This window comes from Equus caballus, chromosome 1 (genome assembly GCF_041296265.1).
Source record: "Equus caballus isolate H_3958 breed thoroughbred chromosome 1, TB-T2T, whole genome shotgun sequence".
In the NCBI taxonomy this organism is placed as follows: domain Eukaryota; kingdom Metazoa; phylum Chordata; class Mammalia; order Perissodactyla; family Equidae; genus Equus; species Equus caballus.
The window spans coordinates 138366573-138387879 of record NC_091684.1 but is presented as its reverse complement, the minus strand read 5'-3'; the positions used below and the strand labels follow the sequence as shown (position 1 = coordinate 138387879).

General features: G+C 39.8%; 1 protein-coding gene across 3 annotated transcripts in view; it reads left to right on the top strand.

Moving 5' to 3' along the window:
• The window catches only part of IQCH (IQ motif containing H), a 179091-nt gene that overhangs the window by 82607 nt on the left and 75177 nt on the right, over positions 1–21307 (top strand). The window contains exons 10-12 of one of the 3 annotated variants that reach the window (XM_005603326.4): positions 8119–8670; positions 9363–9429; positions 19967–20050. In XM_005603326.4, coding sequence (XP_005603383.2) covers positions 8119–8670; positions 9363–9429; positions 19967–20050 — 703 coding nt within the window. The remainder of the gene's footprint in view (positions 1–8118; positions 8671–9362; positions 9430–19966; positions 20051–21307) is intronic. The other 2 variants (XM_070269954.1, XR_011439700.1) reach the window with 2 other exon arrangements.

Sequence of the window (21307 nt, the reverse complement as noted above, 5' to 3'; positions counted from 1 at the left end):
TTCTCCTGGCTTAAAGATGCTGGCTTTCTGTAGCTTGCTTTCTTATGTTATGAGCCACAGGCAGACATATAAATACATATATGACATATATATATATGAAATAAAGAAGACAAAAGATTAACATGTGTGCATGGTAGTTTTTTATATTATTCTCTATACTTTTCTGTATTTTTGAGACTTTTTCCAAATTAAAAAAGACAAAATAAAAGAAAATCCTGTTTCCTAAGCCATACTGCTATTGTAAAATATCCTTTGGTATAGAAAGAATAGGTTTAGGTGATAACATTTTAACGTCAAATTTGGAGTCTTGCTTCTCTTAGTCATTTTGTTATATTATTACTTTCTTTAGTATTTTCCCAACGTAGACTCTTAATCTTCTTGTTAGAAAACTGATTATTTTACGGGTAAGTCCGCTGAACTATTTTAATCAAGCAGCATGGGTGACCTTGAACGTCATCGCAGCCCTGTGTAGTCTCGTTTCCCGTGGTCTGTACAAGGAGGAGAGCAGACCAGATCAGTGTCTTTAAGGACGCTCTGTCTCCCCTACAACGTCACCCAACACCCGGGGGAAGGAAGAGCAGCAGATGTTCCCAACAGGTGGGGCTCCAGGCCCCTCCCACCCACAGCAGCTGTGTTAACTGCTTTGTGTCTTTACCATCAAATTATAAGTGTTCCAGCTTAAAAATATATCCTATGACAACCACTAGGTGATGTCAGCAGCAGTGCTGGCTTTCACATGTCACATCTAGTAGGGGAACAAGCTTACTTCCTGGAGAGTGACAGAGCCCCCGTGGTTTGTGCTCCCAGCACAGTCCAGTCCGCTTTCTTGACTTGCCCGAAAGGGTCAAAGAGGGGGAGGGCATACTTTGGCCAGAATTAGCAAATCAGTCCGGAATTAGTCTGTCTGCAACCTGCAGATGAGGTTCAAAAGGAAGTCCAAGGCTATTTCTTTCTCTTTTAGACTCACTTTCTCTCTTGAAACTTCATTAATTTACCATCTTAAAGGAAGAGGCGAAAAAAAATCTGAAAACAGAAGAAAAACTGTGGAATCTTTTAAAACCATTTTCCATCTTCTCTAATTCGTTAGAAATTGCCACCCTCACATAGGCGTTTTGGGCATGAAACTTTCGAAATGAGTCAAAATTATACAGTTTTATTTGCAAAACACTTTCTCTTGTGAGAAGTTATTGAGAAAAACATCTTTACAAAATTATTCTTTTACTCCTCTTCATAGCATTGTCTAACTGTACATTTTTATTGCATATGATTAACAATTTTACCTATATGCGCCAGAAACAAAGGTTATCAGTAAGGCACAAAATAATCTTCAACTTTTTGACTGTATCTCTTTCATTTATCAAATTATGACTTGATCACTCATAGAAAATTTGGAAAATTCAGAAAGGAGAACAAAGCATGCCTAAGTATGCAAGAAAACTTTTTTCCATAGTACCACAACCCTTTGGCATTATTTGCCCTTTGGCACGCCCCTTTGTTGGTATCATACTGTCTACTCAAAAGTGGCTCTGCTCTTTTCATCTAACAATTTATCATAGGCCTTTACATATATGATTTAAAACTTTATAAAACATCTTAACAGCTACATACTAGTCTGTCTTGGTGATACGCCATATTTTTCTTAGCCATTATCCTATTGTTTGACATTAAATTATAAATGTCAAATTATTAATAAGTATTGTAATTATTAGTAAATAATTAAATTAGGGCCGGCCTGGTAGCATAGTGGTTAAGGTCGCATGCTCCACTTCGGTGGCCCGGGGTTCACCGGTTCAGATCCTGGGCACAGACCTACACATTGCTCATCAAGTCATGCTGTGGCAGCATCCCACATATACAATAGAGGAGGATTGGCACATATGTTAGCTCAGAGCCAGTCTTCCTCACCAAAAATCAATCAATAAGTAATTTCCAGTTTTTCTGTGTTAAATAAAATTGCCACAAACATCTTTCCTACTTGTACATAAATTTCTGTAGTTAGGCTCAATCTTAGCAGTAGAACTCCTTGGTCAAAGGCTATGGACATTTTCAGGTCCAAGTAGCCAAATTTTCTATAGTGCTCCAAAACTCAACCTATGAGTTTGCCCATAACTTGTATGATCATAGAACAGCTTTGTGCTATAAACCCAGCCCAAGTAATTGTGAGCTTAAATTTTACTATTCACTCATTCATTCATTCAACTAATCTTTACTGAACTTTTACCGTGTGCCAGGCAGTATACTGGGCACTGGGACTACAGCAGTGAACAGAACAAACCACGTCTTTGCCCTCTGGGATTTATATTCTAGTAAAGGAGGCAGAAAATAAACAGATATTTAACATAATGTCAGGTAGTAATAGGTGCAATGAATTAAAATAAAGCAAAATACATGTGTGGGTGTAGAGAGTGTGACAAAGCGAGGTATTTTAAGAATTCTGCAAGTGTCTTTTAGTGATCTATGATCAACGGACTTGCTGTACGCACATTTTTCCTCAGGAAAATTGTAATGTCAAGCTTTACTTTGGTGATAATGGAAGTTCTTTTTGAGGCTTGCTCTTTTTCCTTCACTTATAGAAAAAACGATGGTGGGTCTTCTCTCGGGAAACTGGGAACCCAGGCTGCTTCTGATCCCCATCCCGACAGGCTCCCTGTAAATATCCCCAGCAAGTTCCACCCATCAATCATAATTGTCCCAAGTGGTCCTCAACTGTGTCACATCCTCTCGGAGAATGTCATAAAGGTAGCAGGAAAGATGAATTCAACGTAACAGTAAAATGAAATGTCTCTTTAGAAAAGGAAATTTCACATTTGACTGAAAACATACTCCGTCTATTTTTTAAAATCTTCCTGATTTTGTTCTGTTTTATCTTCAACCAGAATTGGATGCACTGAGTGTTTTCGTTCCATGAGGACGCATCTCGGGGTGGGAATTTCTTCTCCTCAGGAAGTGTTTCAGAGTTCAGGAAGACATGTGAATAAAGATGCCTTTAAAGCAATTGCAGAAATTATCGCTAGAAAACTGCTGCTGATCTGAGCAGCCTTTCCTCTCAATTCTCTTCTTTTATCTGTCTCCACTCACCGAGTTGTCATTTTGCTTTCTGTTCTCTTTATAAAGGTTAAGGGCTCTGACTCTCACTTTTAGTTGACACTTAAGGTTTACGCAGTTTCTAGGTCCTACGAACTGAGAACTGTCCTGTAGGCCTGCAGACCCTGAAATACTGGAATGTCACTCTTTGGGATTCTCTCCTCATGGCCACCTTTACACATAGTTAGCACAGGCAGCTATTCCTCTGTTGTGGTTTGTAAGTTGCTAGAAAGAGCTTCCTATCTAAAAAATAGAAAAGGAAAAAAAATTCCTGGGTCTTTTTCATGGTATGTGGAGTGATGCTATCAGAGATGTTGCCCTTTGATGAGATGGTTTGACTAGCTCCAGGAGTTTATGAAACAGCAGATACTCCTGGAAGGGGGTCACTTTAAGTCAGAGTCAAAATTAGAAGCACCCTGAGTGATCCCCTAATGGAAACTGAAACTTCACGGGAGAAATGACCTTCCGAGACCACAGAGGAAGGTGATGACAGAGTAGAACCCAGATCTTCTCACTTCAAATCCATCACTTTTCCACCAGGCCATGGTTGATCATCATGTTCATAGGGGTTAGTTCAACAGATGGCTTTCCACGTAAGAAAGGAACAGTAGGCCAAGGCCAGGTTGGCTCTGATATAGGAGCTGGTGAAAGGAAGTCTGATCAAGAAGAGCACAGCTTGATAAGGGGCCATATGGGAAGTTCTGGGCAGTTAGGGCTATGGGCATTGGTGGTATGGAATATGGAACAGTAACTAGCTATGTGATCTTGGGCAAGTCACTTAACCTCTCTGAGCCTCACTTTCCTCATCTATGGTAATAACCACATGAACTGGAGGTGAGGCACTGTGAAAGATTCTTTACACATATTGTGATCTTCACAGCAACCCTACAGGGACCTTTCATTTTTACAAATGAGAAACATTTAGATTCAGAGAGGATGTTGTCTTAGTCAGCTCAGGGTGCCATAACAAAATACCATAGACCAGGTGATAACAAACATTTGTTTATTTGCTGTCAAATAACAAACATTTATTTCTCACAGTTCTGGAGGCGAGAAGTCCAAGGTCAGAGTGCCAGTATGGTTGAGTTCTGGTGAGAGCCCTGTTCCTCGTTTGTAAATGGCAGACTTCTTGATGTATCTTCAGAGGATGGAGAGAAAGATCATCTCTCTTTTGTCTCTTCTTATAAGGGCACCAAGCTCATTATGAAGGCTCCATCCACCCTCATGATCTAGTTACGTCTCAGAGGCCCGTCCTCCAAATATCATCACGGGGACTAGGGCTTCAACATAAAAACTTTGTGGGGACACAAACATTCAGTCTCTAACAGATGGTAATTTGCCCAAGAGTATGTAGCAGATAGTGGCTCAGCTTGGACTTGATCTCAGATTAGTCAGATTTCAAGGCCAAGGCTTTCCCTGGACCCATCAGAGCCTATTGAGTAAAAGGCAAGGCCAGTGACCTTCAAGACCTCTCCTGCTCTAAACTTTAGGACTGTGGTTATGCTGGATCTCTGAAAACCCTGATGAGGTCGGCTACTCGCTCTGAATATTGTATGTAGCCTTCAGACAATTCTAGCAAGCTGAGGTCTTGATGTCTGTTCTGTACAAAACTTAACACATGGTGGACCCTCAACAAATTTTAAAGAACAGGCCAGACAAGTGGCCCACCTGGTCTGCAGGGAATAATGGAGACTCCATCTCTGAGGGTCACTCCACTCCTACTCTGAACCAAGCTCTCGCTTAGAGCCGTAATGGCAGGAAGACATCATTCTTTTTCACACAATGAAATCGCCTGGTTTAATAACTAATAGATATGTTTGTGTGTTTGAGAAACTGAACATTGGCTTAAAGATTTAAAAGTAATTTAGTTTATCCTTCTAGGCAAATCATTCTCTAAAGATGATATCCATGTTGGATTATCCCAAATACTCGACCATTTACCACCAGGAGATCTCGGTTGTATCCAATTTAGAGATCTTTGGCTTCAGTTTAATCCTACATCCACATGCCATCCACACGTTTGAAAACAACACTTTTTATAAAAACATTCAGCTCAGAAATACATGCCTTTTTTTCTGGCATTTTTCTTTGTGGCAATTATTTCTGAATTCCAGAAGGTGATGCTGGGTCTGTCTTTTTTGGTTCACATCTGTCACTTACTGACCTATGTAATCATCATCCTGCCTTCCTGTTTTTTGCTTTAGATTTCGAGTTTCCCCTAAATAACTGCTCCCGAAACTCTCAAAGTTACCTAATTAGTGATTACACTTTGCAAATGCAGAAGAGCATTTCCCAGCTAGTTGACTCGGTTAGTTAAAGCAGGATGCTAATAATTAGGCCACGGCCACAGATGTGGGCTGTGTGTGGGCCAGTTAGTGTGGCCAGGGTCCCAAGAAGGACCAGGTGAGCATGTGGACGGCACAACAGAGAGCCATCCCCGCTGGAAGGAAACAGCGTGGCTACTGAGTCAGTAACGTCATGCTGGAAGGACAACACATCTTGACAAAAAAGAAGAGAAGGAAGGAGAGAAGAAAGAGAGAAGGAGGGAAGGAGGGAAGGAGGGAAGGCAGGCAGGCAGGCAACAAATAATTGTAGTAGATAAGTTCATGGAGGTAAAGAGTAAAGGAGGAATAACAGAAGAAACCAGGACCGGAAGCATGGCGTGACCTTTAATCAGGGCTCTTCTTCCCGGCAGGCTGTGAAGCAGCTTTGTCTTTACCTGCTCAATGGATCTCACAGTGCTGATGCACTGCTTTAATTTGGGAAGCCTTTCTCTTGAGAGACATGTCTTTTCTTGCTCCAAGTGTAAAGTGCTCCCAAGAGTGGCATTCCCCGTGACAGATGTACTACAGTTATGCTTTAGCTGACTCCAAACCCATAGCTTCCCCGTGCCTGAGTGGTCTATTTGATGTCCAAGAGTGTGTTTCCTTTGAGAGCAGATCTTTACTGGAATATCATCCAAGAAGGTAGGGAGGTACAATCCCTTTGTTCTAAAACAACCACTGTTTAAATTCTGCAACCCCACTCCCACCCCACGGCTATTCTTTCCAAAGGTCTTAAATCCATTTGCTGGTGTTTGCAAATGCCCTAGACCTACCCATGGAAAGACACTGTCCCAGAGAGACTTAAGAGCCCTCTCCTTTCTAAAGGTCTCCTAAGGTTGTTCTATTTTCATAGATGGTCCCAATTCCACATGACTTTCTGTAAAGATAAGGAATTTCAAAAGTAGTTTAACATTACCAAGGAAACTCGATTTTCTGGCAAGTCTTCCATCCGTGGCTGTGCTTCTTAGAGGAGTCTCAGGCTCTTGTTGACAGGATCAAGCATGCGACTGGCAGGGCCAGCCAGCTCCATACACGGCCATCTGCGATTATTTTGCGTGTCTGTTTTTCACTGATGAAGTACTGTCGTTCTTCTCTGAATTCTAAACTTCCCACCATCAGAGCCCAGTCTTGAAGGAAGACGTAGCCACAGGCCATTTCTGTTGGAACATGTGCCACTTGTCTTCTCCCAGGACGTGCAGCTCCTCCTGCCCACACCAATGTCTGCTAAAGGAGGCATTACTTCTCTAACTCTCTTTTGCCCGTCCAAGAAGTAGGAATTTTTTTCCATCTACCAGTTTGTATTCTCTCTTGGCGCTTTGATTAGATCAGAAAGGGCTAAAGTCTTGGCGAGAAGCCTTTTCTATCATTCTTATGCCTATCATAATTCTTAAAAGTATACAAAGCCTGCTGCTGTTTAAGGTCTGCTTCTGACGTTCAAGGAAATTCCCCCTTTTGGACTTACTTCTTGCTTTTCAGCATTTTTACTTGCAATGCCAGTGGAATTAATTATTCCACTACCTGAAACCTACGAAAGGAAAGAATTTGAAGGTTTTTTTTTTTAATTTCTTGCGCTAGCTTATTGTGCTTTTACTGTATATCTCTTGGCTTGCTTTTCTCTTAGATAGCTTTCTGCCTTGAATTTGTTAATTAATATCAGTTAATATTTGCTTAGTAAAGACAAAGCATGAACAATCTAACATAGTAATATTCAACACAGGGCTGTGACATCATAGTTATTGATAAATTAACTGGGTCTTTTTTTTTACCATGGGGCAGAGTGCCTATTTTTCTAGTGCAACAGGTTTCAATAATGAAATGTAGTGGCTTCACAGTGGGCATAGACACAACAAAATTTCCTTTTCTTTTTTTCTTTATAAAGGGGTGTGTGTCACATCGATTGCTGTTGTCATCCAAACCTCTTCTGACTTTATTTTTAAAATAGCGTTTATTCAGTTTTTTTCAAACAGAAAAGTATAAAGGAAAAAACTGCCCATCATCCCATTCTTACAGAACCCCTCTTGACACTTAAAAATAAAAGTAGTATATTTTCATGATTTAAAAATTCAATCAGTACAGATAGGAACAAAATGAAAAGTGGTTGCTTCCTTGGTATTTGTTGTGAGATTTCAGATTTTTGTCTACTGGGGACAGCTCCAGATATGTCCCTAAGAAGACACCAGATTTAAGAATAAAAGAACGTATGTCAAGAGAAACCCAGAAAGTGGCAAGGATGGTAGCACACAACACAGTGCTCCTTGTGAAACTCACTCCTAGATATTAAGAGAAGGGGGCAGAAGAGTCTCAAATGCTGGAAGTGATGACCTGTTAGAAAGTCTGAGTAGACAGGACAGTGGTGATGAGGCGACTGGAAGTTACCAGAAAGACTGCACAGAAAGCCTGCACCCTGTTTTTCAGGATTGGTGGGTAACTTATGAGCGAGCAGTGACATGATTCCGCCCATGCAGGTGCAAAAAGTAAATCACAGAGATTATGGGGGCAGCTGACCTCTAACGTATTCTTCTGCTAATGAGTTTTAGGATATATAGTGGCCAAACTTTCGTATTTTGACATGTATGCATTAAATCAAAACTACCATCCATATCTTCCCACCATTGAGTAATAAATGATAATGTGATAGTGTGTTTCTTGACCACTCCTTTAAAGCGGATCACAATTATATTTCATCTCTGGCGACACCTTCCTTCCGCAGGCCATGAAAGCCACAATATCTTCTAGGGCTCTGAAGTCACCGTGGGATTATGACTTTTTCATTTATAACGGCGTCATAGACAAGACAGCCCCGGACTTCTTAGCATTCAAGGAATATTTTAGTTTCTCTTGGGGAAGTATTTTTTCTCTCTTGGAGCACATCGAGCAGTTTCTCAGGGACTATGCAATCCCGGAAGTCAAGATAAAAGGCGATAGTTTGGTAGCTCTCCTTCCCGACTTTGAGCTGAAGAATAGACTCAGCAGAAGTGACCTTCTCTCAGTGTTAGAGGACCCAGCTCACGTCCAAAAGTTGTTAAACCTTCCGGGGCAAAGGTACAAGGGCCAAGACGGAAAGGTAAAGGCTGTTGCCAAGATCCAAGCCACGTGGAAATGCTACAAAGCAAGAAAATTCTTCCTCACTTATCGCCAGCAGAAGTGGGCGTCAGGGGTGATCGCCATTGCCTGGCTCCTACACTGCCATAAGTCCCGAGTGAAGAAGATCCTGAAGGAGTCTCGGGAAAGACACCTGGAGAATTTCCGCATCCGAGCCAAGGTACACAAGGCTGCCAGCTGTTAAGGCAGACCTCTTTTTCTAAACATTTCCTGCTTGAGCAATCGCAATAAGTTGTCTCTTTATCTTCCCTTCCTCTCTCCAGCTACCCTCCCCCTCAGCCTCCACTCATCTCAACACATGATGCGCAAACCCTACACTTTTTTATATGTCATATTTTAGCCCTAATCAGCAATCCAGCTTTTGCGCCCACAAAATCTGCTGCAATTTTTCTATAGAAAAAAAAGTCCCTTCACTTTGACTATGGTAGTTCCGTCAGAAAATCAATGTTTTAACTGCTTTACCTTTTCTCCCTATATATACCTTCTGGCACTTTAATTTGCTAGGGGAAAAAAAAATCCTCTCTTGTCTACATTGCTGTCACCACTTTGTCAGAAAGTATTTAAGTTTGCAGACAGCCTTTTAATTAGTGCTCACAATTTCATTTATGTTTGCTTTCTCTTTTTTTCATTCATATTCTGTTAATTAAGTGAGCCGCCTCTAATCTTCCGCTGCCAGTAGCATCATGTAGCCACCTAATTAAATTAATTGGGGAAGATGTTTTAAGTATGTAATTAAATCAATTAATATAATTTATGCCTGGCTTAACTGTACAGTGGAAAAACAGCTGAAGTTCGACTAGATGAAGCCACTGCAGCTTCCTGTCACTGATCAATGCTCTTCTTGATTTTTAGCATCTGGCAGCCAACTGGAATCGCATCAGGACCTCCAGGAGGACTATTATCCATATCCCATCATTAGGTATAACACTTTTGCCTGCAAATCTATCAGCAACCTCTATTACCCACCACATTATGGCTCCTTGATTGAGTTCAAGGAAGGCCCCTTGTTTTATTCAAATTGGTCTCGGCAGGAAAATGTTCTCGACATGATGAGAGTAATAACACAGGGCCCTCGCTCGAAACGGCGTTTAATTTGGGGATTAAGCAAATAAAGTCATTATGTGGGGGCCGCTATTCAGTGGAGAGGTGATTTGCTGTAATTCGCTTTCATCTGTATGAAATGAACTAAAAAGTTGTATTTTTTCCCCCTGAAATAACAGATAATGTTTTCGATCTTCTTTAATGATGGAAGAACACAGGCTTGCATGTGTTGTGGCTGTTACGCCAATAAGCCAGGATATTGCTTGTACACTGTTTTTAATCAAATGTGCAGTCAAAATGATAAGCTACATTCTCTGAAATTATTTAGTTCTAATTACGAGCAGATGGGGTGCTTTATTTGCACCTAGGGCGCCTGAGCAAAAGGAAATGCTGTGTGAACAAGAATAATTAAGAAGTTGAATAGTGTTTTTTGCGCTTAAATAATCTGCAGTTTCATGTTAATTAGCACGAATGTAATTATTTAATTACATTTATGAATTGGGGAGCTTAAAAGCTGTTGTCTGCAACGCAGTGGTAAAATAGGTATGCCAAAGCCACATTGGGAATTTCAGAAATTTGCATTGGACGTTCTTTTCAAACATGAGCCGCTGTCAAAATATTTAGGATTTGTTTGCTTGCTTATTTTGTTTTGTTTTGCATCTTATCAACCTAACGTGTTAAGTTTTCTTGGTGAGGCCAAATTCCCCAAGCTGACTTGGTAGCGTTTTGACAAACAGCAAGACTCATTGAATCTTCATGTTACTTATTAGCTCTTTGTTAAGGCCTTTTAAGTAGAGCAATGCGTTAAGGAACCTATCGTAATAGAATTCTGGATGGCAGCTTATTTGTGTTCCTATGTGAGTATACGTGCTTGTGTACTTATGGGTAGTGTAGAACATAACACATTTAAACCGTAATATGAAAAGCAAAAGAAAAATTGAAATTATTATATAAATATAATTAAGATTATATTTTAAATTAGTAAAATATTAGTAGCAATAAAGTAATGCAAACTTTCCTAGATTCTAGAGTGCTTACTCTAGCAAATTTGAGAAAATAGAAAAAAGTTGTAGAAAAGTTGAGAAAATACCTCAGTTGCACAGAGCCTTTTAGTTTTGGGGGGTTTTATGGCTCACAGATGAAATTAGTTCTTTCTTAGGATGTAAGCGAGGGAAGGCACATCTGAACTTCATTCTGACTTAAGCTTTTGTTTTGGTGGCACTCTTTTTGCACACAAAATTAGTTCACATGCAGAAATTGCACTTGTAATTGATTACAACCAGAGAGGCTAATTTCAGACCCAATGAATGGACCCGAGGCTTTAGAATAAGGTGCGAGAGGCTTTGCTTCCACAGCTAATTGTGGGCCTGACCCGATATTATGTGGGAAATTTTGTTTGCGTTCTTTATTTTATTCAAAACTAGAAATAGAAACAGGATCCCCACTTGGCAATGCTGACAAGCACAAAAGTATTATAAACACAATTTCCACAAACTTCTTCCCTCCTGTTCCCCCACCTCTGACCCTTCAAATCCCCCGTGCAATCAGCCCCATGGAGAAGTCTGATAGAAAGGAACCTCCGAAGAGGAAAAATCACGAAGGTCATGGTCATGAATAGAAACTGGGCAATAAAAAATAAATCTAAATGAAAGTGTCTGGAGGTTCCCAAAGGGCTTGCGGAATATAAATTAAGTAGAAAAATAACCAGTCAGAAGCTAGAATTAGAAAGCATTATTTTAAAACTAGTTTTCTTCTAGATTACGTAAAATCAGTTTAAATAAATACGTAATAAATCTGAAAGTCTTCCCTATTGCAGTAATTTTTGTTTGTTCACAACATAACCCACTTTAAAGAAAAATTGCTAATCATGTACTTTCTAAGAGATAAGAAGAGGCTCAGCTATTTTTCTCAACTGAACCTTTAAAATTCCCAGTTATGCATTTCGCTAGAGAATACTACTTGGGCTTTGATCAAATAGTATTTGTTTCAAATAAATCTATGCTTTAAGTTTTATGAGATGACTTGTGGACATTAAATTAAGTTTAAATAATGTTAAACTGTTGTCTCATACCTATTCCACAGACATAATTGTCAAACCATACTTTAAAAAAAAAAATGATGATGATGTACCTTTTCCTGTGACCCGCTTTCCCTGGGAATACTTGAAGAAGACTTCAGCAACGCTGGCTACACCGCTACTTTGTACCCCCTGCAGGGACTTACCTACACAATTCATGAAAACAGAAGTCAGTGAAAGTGGAGCAAATTTTTTCTCTAAATACAGCCCCTGACCCGAGTCTATTCAAGATAATAATTTTGTTTCCAGAGTTGAGAGCAATTCACTAATCAGAATGGTTGGTAGGAGTGTGAGGCTCAGGAAGGCATCTAATACAAGTTGCAGCCTTCTCGTCTTTTTCTCTTTCTGGAGGAAATTTGCGATCAATTCCAGTGTAGAATTAGTCCCAGAAAGAATTACACCGTGCAGCTAGCCAACTGGGGCTGCACTAACTTGTTTGAACCCTAAAAATGAAAGGTTAGTATCTGATGACTATATTGCAGTTGTAGGCATTTGGTTATTTGCTTTTGCAATTTTGTACCCACAGGAATAATCACATTCTCCAAACCCACCAGCACAGAAAGGATGGCCTTTCAGTAACATTTTTGACCACAAAATATTTATCATGTGTTTAAAAATCTATGGCTTGGTAATGTGAACATTAAGATGATCACATGTTGCAGAGTCACTGTTTTGAAAGGAGGAGTTCTGAAACACGATTGACTGCTACACATTTGGGGAAGTATTTCCAGAGGTGAGAAGAAGTTTCAGCAGCTATTTTTAACCAACAGGAGAGGTTGGATGCTGTTGATTAATTGTCCAAAGAAACGGATTGGCCTTGTCATTTTATAAGATGATAAGAAGAAAGCCATCCTTTCCAGATTGTATAGGCTGAGCTCTTAATGGGATATTGCATATTTTATCATTTTTATTAATTAAATATAACAAAATACTCTGCTATGTTTCATAGCAAAAATAGAATACTAGAGTCTATTTTAGGCAAAATCTATCAGTCAAATAAGAAAGAGCTGCAACAAAGAAACCTAAATCCTCTAGAAAAATCAGAGGTCTAAATAAAACCTACAACTAATTCTGCTTCTAGTTTCTTTGGCTAAGTTATTTCCTCCACTTTTAAATTAAACCCTGTGCTTCATTATTACAGGGCATCATTTGGTGCCACACAAACTCAGTGGCATTTTGTTGTTGTTGAGGAAGATTCGCCCTGAGCTAACATCCATTGCCAATCTTCCTGGTTTATTTATGTATTTATTTTTGCTTGAGGAAGACTAGCCCTGTGCCAATCTTCCTCTATTTTGTGTGTGGGACGCCTCCAAAGCATGGCTGGTGAGTGGAATAGGTCCGTGCCCTGGATCCGAACCTGTGAACCCAGGCCACTGAAGCAGAGTGTGCAGAAGTTGAACCACTCAGCCACGGGGACAAGCCCGCTCAGTGGCATTTTTAAGTATATTGACATTAAATGAAATGCGCCAAGTATGGGGCTCTGATGCTGTGAGCAGGTAGATGAGGCCGCTGCCAGCCGATTAACCCCTAGTGATGAGCTTCCCCCTCACTTCTCTTCCTCCTTTAAAATACAAATAGGGGATGTAGTGAGGTGGGCTTTTCTCTTTTCTCTCTGTAAGCTTTATTTTATTGCCAAATTGATTTAACGGCTACGAGAAATGTGTATAGTTCAGCTTCATTTTTTTTCCTCTCTGTGCATTATTTCAGCAAATTATCCTTGAAGCTAACACGATTAGTGGTCTCCAAGATACTCCATTCCATAAAATGGTGGATCCTGTTATTGTGAGGTTCATGAAAAACAGTGTTTCCCGCCGGTCTGTACTGCCACAAAAGCCTAAAAGAAAGGATAGGAAAACTCACTTTTGTGCACAACTGACCATGCACTGAGCTGAGAAAGCCCCCGTGCCCATTAGACAGTTGCTCCCTAACACCGTGCTCTTCCGCCAGAGGATCAGAACTTGCGCTCACCTCCGTTCGTGAACAGGGGCAGGGTAGAGGACCACGGCCCAGAGTGTAACATCGGAAATCCCATTCTCACTGTGCCTCCAAGCAGCTTGGCACCTGTCTACGTTCTCGTTTCTGAGCTGACAACTCACAGACAAGATAGACTCTGTTCCTTCCACCTCAGGGCTGGGACCTGAGGACTTTCGATCAAATCTTCACGGTCTTCCACATGTATTTTGGCAAGTAGTATGGAATCCATAGTTTAGCGGTGGTGTTGCCACACCAGATGCTTGAGACAGATGTACTGCCAAGATCTCCCAGACAGCATTCCCAAACACAGCCAGATCTTTGGGATCAGGAACAAAGTATACTTAACTGTTCACATTTCTTGATAATCCAAGTTAAAATTAAAACATATTTGTATTCATCCAATAATCCAAATCAACGCTCATTCACTGGTTACATCAGAGTTGGCCCCAGGACCTTGTAATATTAAATTCCCCAGTTGGGGTTTGAGCCAAGTGATATTGAACCTTGAAATGCAGAAACGGCATTTCAAGTGATGCCAGTCATGGGCCTTTCATAAAAAGAGTCTTGTATATGCTAAGCTATAACTATAATCTTTGTCATCTCCTTCATTCTTGTAAAAAAAAAAAATTAAAACGCTTGTTCAGCAGTTCTCAGACCTACACTTGTAATGATTTTTGAGGGCCCTAAAGAGTGTTGGTTTAAGTGGTTATATCCATCAATGTTTACCACACTAGAAACTAACACTGAGAAACTTTTTTAAATATTTATTTCAAAATAATAATAAACCTATTACCAAGGTTAACCTAAATAACATAGCTTTATTTTTTTTAAAAACTTTATTTTCAAAAGTGAAAAAATTTAATGAAAAGAGTGGCATTGGTTGACAAGTTTGCAAATCTCTTAATAGAAGGTAGTCGGATTCTCATATCTATTTCTGAATTCAATCTGTTGAAATATGTTGTTTTGTTTGAAGCACAGGAGAAAAACCTGGCCTTACATAGATAAGTATTTTGAAAAGAGAAGAACATTTTATAAATTTTATATAGCCTTTTCAGATAATTGTATATATTCTTCTTTGATTTTATACCAAAACTCAACAATGATAATTCTTAAGTGTTAGTTGCAATGTGGAATCTGAAATCATATCTGTAAACTTTTATATTTTGTGAGAGAGTAAGATTGGAAAATGCAAATGTCATTTAGTATTACTTTGAAAATAGTTTTGACCTTCCAGCCCCCCTGAAAGGGTCTTGGGACCTCCCAGGGCCTGCAGACCACACTTTGATAATCACTCGCTTTAGTTGCATGCAATGCTGTGCCAGCCACTGACAGAGAATTTGAACAAGAGAAAGTCCTAACCCTTTTGAAGAGAAAGCTTTCAGAACCACACAGAATCCATTTGGCCAGTTTGCTTTGAGAATATTTTCAAAACTCAACAAATATTTGAGAACCTCCTGTGTTTTCTGTGTTCTCATCACAAAATTCCCTAATCCCCCTCAGCAGCTTCCCCACAAACTCTCATCAACCTGGCATTGGACAGCCTACCTACACAAGCCGGGTAGGCCTCCCTTCTGCTATATCTTCTCTCTTATCTCAGGAACTTGTGCTTTCACACTTGCACAAGTAATTAAAACCTGGGTATAACCGTAATGTCTAGATCACATTTCTCTAGATTACTGCAACATGCTGATGCGCAATCAGTTGTGCGGTAGGTCACATGTTCCCCTGCATTTTCACTAGTAGAGTCCTACAGTTGGCTAATGGTTAACACTTTTTTATGATTTGGAGCAATTGAAGGTTATCTGTCTAATGATGTCACTCTTGCTCAGCTTGCATCCAGCATGCTTTCTTGATTGGAGGAGAAAGGGGTGGAGTTACTGCCACTGTTATAATAACCCTGTGTATGCCCCTAGGAGTGCATGATACATTTGAACATCACCCCTCATGTATTTCAAAATGGGAAAAAGGTTGAGAACTACCGTTCCAGTCCATGGAACTGAGGTGTGGTTGACTACCATCTCAGACCATGGTGATCAAATGAATGACAACTACTTGGTAACTGGAAGTCTATTGTTAACCCTTTCTCTGCCTCGGATACCATTGTAAGAAATAGGATTTGGAGACAAAAGAAACAAGGAATCAATCAGAGTAATAAGCAAGGTGTTCAAGAATATGTGATGCCACTGTAACAGCAGGGTCTGTCACAGAGGTGCACAGTCCCAAGGATGCTTAGTCGCTGAGCATGGCCTTGCCCGTGTTGTTGGGTTTCTATGGTTGCTGTGAAGGAAAAGCCAATCCTCGAAGAGCTAGTTTAGTGTGCGTAAAGAGGCGATTGGCGTCATCTGATAGGAATTTGTGTGGGAGCGGGGATAGAGATGGGAAAGGAGGTGAAGGTAGCTATGGAGAAATGATAGCCAGTAACCATTGATGAGCATCTGTGGTTCAACAGAGGACCGAAAGTCGTTGGATTACTTCAGAGAGGCAGCTCTCAGGTACCCTTCTCTGATGTGAAATGGAGGCAATAATATTTTGAAAAAATATAGAATGCTCTATCAAACTAGGAGTATTTTGCAGGTGACAGGGATGGCCGCAAGGAAAGAGACTGTGTACTTCCTCTCTGTAGTGACAGGGAAGGGAAAGTACCCATTTATGCCAGTGCTGTTTTATCCTGTTGCTGATGAAGACCTAGAAAAAGCTACAAATCCCTCTTACCATTCTTTGAATTCCCCAGAAGCTCTCCAGATCAGAGAACCCAATTCTATGAGTTGAAAGGAGGGGAGGGAATGATGAGAACACATAGGGGAAAGGGCTAGGAATTTAAAAGACAGATTCTTGGAGTAGGGTCTTCAGACCACATTTCATTCACTCATTCGATGGTGATATCACACTGTTCCTGCTCCAATGGAGCTTCCAGTCTGATTCCAGGAGCCGGAGTGATGCGGGGGAGAGGAGACGTACAACAAACAAGGAAGCAAGCAAGCAAAGAAACATGTAATGACAAAATGAGAGAATGCAGGGGAGCAAGGGTGCAGAGAATGACAGGGAGGGGAGACTGAGAGCCTTAGAAGAGCGGTCAGGCACACCTGACAGTGATGAGGGCTATGGGCTCCCTACCCTAGAAAACCTGTACTTTGATAGCTCAAATAATCGTGTGCGTGTAATAATAATAATGCCCCTCATTCAAATGAAGCTCCTTTTGAGAACTTAAGTCTGGCTCAGCTGAAGTCAGGAAAGAAATAACAATAATAAGAGTAACAATAACACGTTGAGTGCTTGCTGTGAGATCCCTGGCGCCCCCTCCTCGTCTTTCAATTAGACTGAGAGAGTTATCTGCCAGGGATGGGACTTACTGGGAGTAAGAGAAGGTAGACAATCTTATTAGTTTTCTCTCACTCTGTAACAAGTTACCAAAAGCTTAGTGGCTTAAAACAATCCAAGTTTGTTGCCTTACAGTTCTGTCGTTCAGAAGTCCTAAAGGAGCTAAAGTCAAGGTGCCACAGGGCTGCATTCCTTTCTGGAGGTCCGAGGGGAGAGCATGTTTCCTTGCCCTTTCCGGCTTCTAGAAGCCACTCACAAAAGAACGAACAAGGAAAGCCCCTGGCCCTCCTCCTCCCTCTTTACAGCCAGCAACTTGCATCTCTCTGTGCCTTTCTTCTCCAGTCACATCCTTTCTTCTGTAGTCACGTCTTCTCCAACTCTCTTCTCTCCCGCCTCCCTCCTCCACTTTTAAGGACCTTGTGATGACGTTGGGTCCACCCAGATAATCTAGATGAAATATCCCTATTTTAAGGTTATCTGTTTAGTAACCTTAATTCCATCTGCAACTTTGTTTCCCCTCTGCTGTGTAACCTAACATATTCGCAGGTTCCAGGGACCAGGACATGGATATCTTTGGAGGGCCGCTATTCTGCCTATCACAATAATTGAAAATAAAAGTGAGAAAAGAAGCAAAGCTCTTGGTCCCTTCTGGAGTTCTCTGTTCACACTTGGAAAGTCTTGTCCTCTCTCTTATTTTATGTAACCACATTTGTCATAACAGCTAAATATGTAGTATCTGAACTATATAATAATTTGTAGGTTTGTGTGATCTTGGACGAGAGACAAGGCACTCACTTTGAATTTTCCCACCTACAACATGACAGGATGGAAGTAGATGTTCTCTCAAAACTCCGCCAGTGTTTCTAGTCTGACCTTTGAAATATCCATGTCTTTGTAGATTTCATTCCACAGTGTGATGTGTCACGCCACTGAGCATGTCTGCTGAACGCCCCAAAGCCACAGCATCCTTGCTGGTAGTTTTGTGGTTAAGTCACTATTGAATTTAATACATGCTGACAGCGTTGAGGAGATCTTTTCACCCAGGTGTCAACACAGGTACTTTGTGGATGTACAAAACATGAGAACAAATCTGACTTTTTAAAAAATTAACTCCCAACTTCTGCTCTGCTGAGGGTGATGTGCATTGCATTGTGTCTGGCCCACGTAGAATGATCTGTTGCATTTGTTGCAACAGAGAATTTGTCGTTGCTATTGTTATAAGCTTTGGAAGTGCACATACTTCGTAACATTAAAATATAACAGTTTACAGTTTACAAAAGTTTCATATCTGTTATTTCATGTGATCTTCTGTAACAATGTTCTGAGATTGTTAACATACACTTCTTTAAAATGGGTGTATTTTTAGGGTTAACTGGGTAACCAGTCCTATCATAATTCGGCATAGACACTTTATATGCATCCTTGATCAGTGGTAACAGAGGTACCAAGTAATTTGTTGGAAAACTGACCTCAAGCACTTGATTGAAACACAGACTTATTCACTCACATGCTGCATATGCGGCAACAAAGTGATCAGACATCCTTTATGTCTTAAATTGGACATGATCTTAATGAGACAGCTCATCCTGCCTTTTATCTTTTTACCTTTGAAAGGAAATGCACTCACAGAATGCTCTCAGGCACTTTTCTTAATCATACTTTATTCTTTAAGCATTTTTCCTGCCTTCTCACAGTCTGGAAATACGTTATTCACAATATATCTTTCTAAACATTTATCTGAATATTAGATAGAATTATACATATGCAAAGTCCCAAGAGTTACAGTATTGCAACCACACATCAAGATGGCATTGTTTATAGCTGTCTATACTAACTTTCATATGTGGAATAATTCCCCCAAATTATTTTAGAAATTAGTAATTTTTCAAAAATAATTCAAACAACCCATTTGTCCTTCTGCCTTTTTCGTTCTTAAGTTCATCTGCGTAAAACAAAAGAGAGACTTTTAGATGAATTATAAACTCATTTAATTTCCAGACATTGTCTAATGTTTAAACACTGACATCAAAGCAAAGAACCAATTATCAGAGTTCATTTGATCTGAAGCCCTGTTGCCTGAATTACTGTAGTTTTCCTTATGCTGAAAAGGAAATCTGTGTCACATCTCAAAGTCGTAGTATTTAAAACCACTTTATCCATAGCGGTTTAACTTGAAACATGTGTTTGGGCTCACTAACCACAAGGAGGCATTGAAGCATCTCTTCAAAATGTGGAAAGCAATTTTACTTAAAAAAAAAATTGTACCTACAGTTGCTGAATTTCATCTAAGCAATCATACCTGCTTGTGAATATGCATGCCTTTTAAACTCCTGTTTTAACCCACTTATTTTCTCTTGAAACAGCAGCAGAAAGTGTCGCTGTTGTTTCTTTTGTGGAAGATTTTTGGTCAGTCGTCATCCACATGCATCTTCCTCCTGCTCTGTTTCCAACGGACAGGAAGGCAAACTGCAGGACTTCTGTTAGAGCCAACGCCGTAACGGCATTAACCTTCATTGCCCTTTAAAGGTTAAAAGTTCTTTTGACTGTGTGAGCAGAAGCATATTTCTTTAGTATTTTATTACTTAAATACGTATTTCTGACAGCAAGGGTTTCTCTGAAATCTGTGTGTTAGTTTAGAATGATTCTGGGACACATCTTCAAAAGGCCACATAGGAAGCGTAAGTTAAAAGCTAAAATAGTTTTTTTCAAACTTGAGCATGACTTTCTTACATGCTGCTTTGAACATTCCTGTTAAATGTCAGAAATTTTCCCCATGCTTTTGTAATCCTAATTCCCAGCAGCTTTGCTGGGATTGAAAAATATGAGCCTCTCTGTGGCAGAATACGCTGCTTAGCACATCTTCCAGAATAATGCTTAATCCCCTGAGAAGCAGGGATCACATTCTTAGGAGTTAGATTGTTTCTGCAAGATGCTTCAGAGAAGATCCTTTCCTGGAGTGTGGACTGTGACACTTTGAAATCCTAGTGTGCCATTTTGCCATACTGACTTGCTCTTTCTGGGTTTTGACACCTTCTTTGCCTTTTAGGATATTCCCGGCCTGTGCGACAAAATATTGCCGACTTCAACACACAGCAGAACATGCAGCTGGGGAGGCTGTGTGACATCTTAGGTACCGTAAATGTTTTTACACAAATGGCTCTTTGGAATGTTTGTCAGTGAATGTTGATAAAATGTTTATTTTTTGCTTACTTTTTTTCCTCTATACGGAAAAAGCTTAGATTTCTAATCTGCCTGTGGGTCAATTGAACGTTTTGTTTTAAAGGGCCAATTTACATTGAAGTCAACTTGAATTAAAAAATGACATTTTTAACCCATTTACTTGGATAGTTTTCTAAATTCTCTTTGCAGCAGGTTTGGATAAGAATTTCTTTCCCATAGCCCCAAATCTTCTTCTTTTACTGAATTTTGCAGTGAGTGAAGTCAAAATTTTATATTTGTGTCAATATTGTCTATTATGATATCTGCGGAATGAGTAGAAGGTGGTATCAGAAATGAAAAGCATTGTGTTTTCATTATAAGAATAAGAGGGAAATGAAGATAGATTTTTAAAAGAAGCTTTTATTTGAGTATATATCATCTAGTTATTAGAAAACAAGAAGTGCCTAGTGGAGGGAATTCTTAGAAATACAGACCTTACGTGAAAGATACACCTTTGTAAAGGTCAAGTTCTGATACTGGTTTGGTCAGTTCTAGATCAGACGCCCTCTGGGCTGAGGAGAGAGGGCTTTGGCTCCTGTTCGATGCTAAGCTTCAGGTTGGGCTTAGAGAATAGAGGTTGCAAAGGCTCAGCAGTAAGAGGGAACCCGTGTGGGAGGTACGGGCCAAAAATTCAAGGTTAAACAAAAATTAGTTTTTAATTAGTTACCAAATAAGATCTTCTTTGTTTTGTTAAAATATAATTGCTTTGTCCCTTATTTAAGCAAAACGAGGAAGAATTTTAAATTATCAATGACCAACTTAGCTGGCTCCCTGGAATGACATACTTTACATGATTCATATATATTTCAGCATCATTATTATTTTATAAATGCCATTTGGTAACAAAAATACATCAGCACAAGAAATTTACAGTGTCCTACAATAATAATAGTGTAATTGCGTTAATCTATTATCTAGGCATTCATATTGTTTTTCAGCATTACCAAAAAAATTCTTTTTAATGACTTGAGATTGATTTGTTAGTGTTGAGCTATTTCAACTAAAAACCTGACCGGGTGGAAACCACTGAAGTGCGGCAGAGGGCAGACTTTGCTCTAATTTATTTGAATTAATTTTTTTCCTCAGCTTTTTTTATACCCTTCTATATATAGTACAAACCATCAGCAAAGAATTTCTGTACAAAATATTCTCATTATGGGGAAAGACT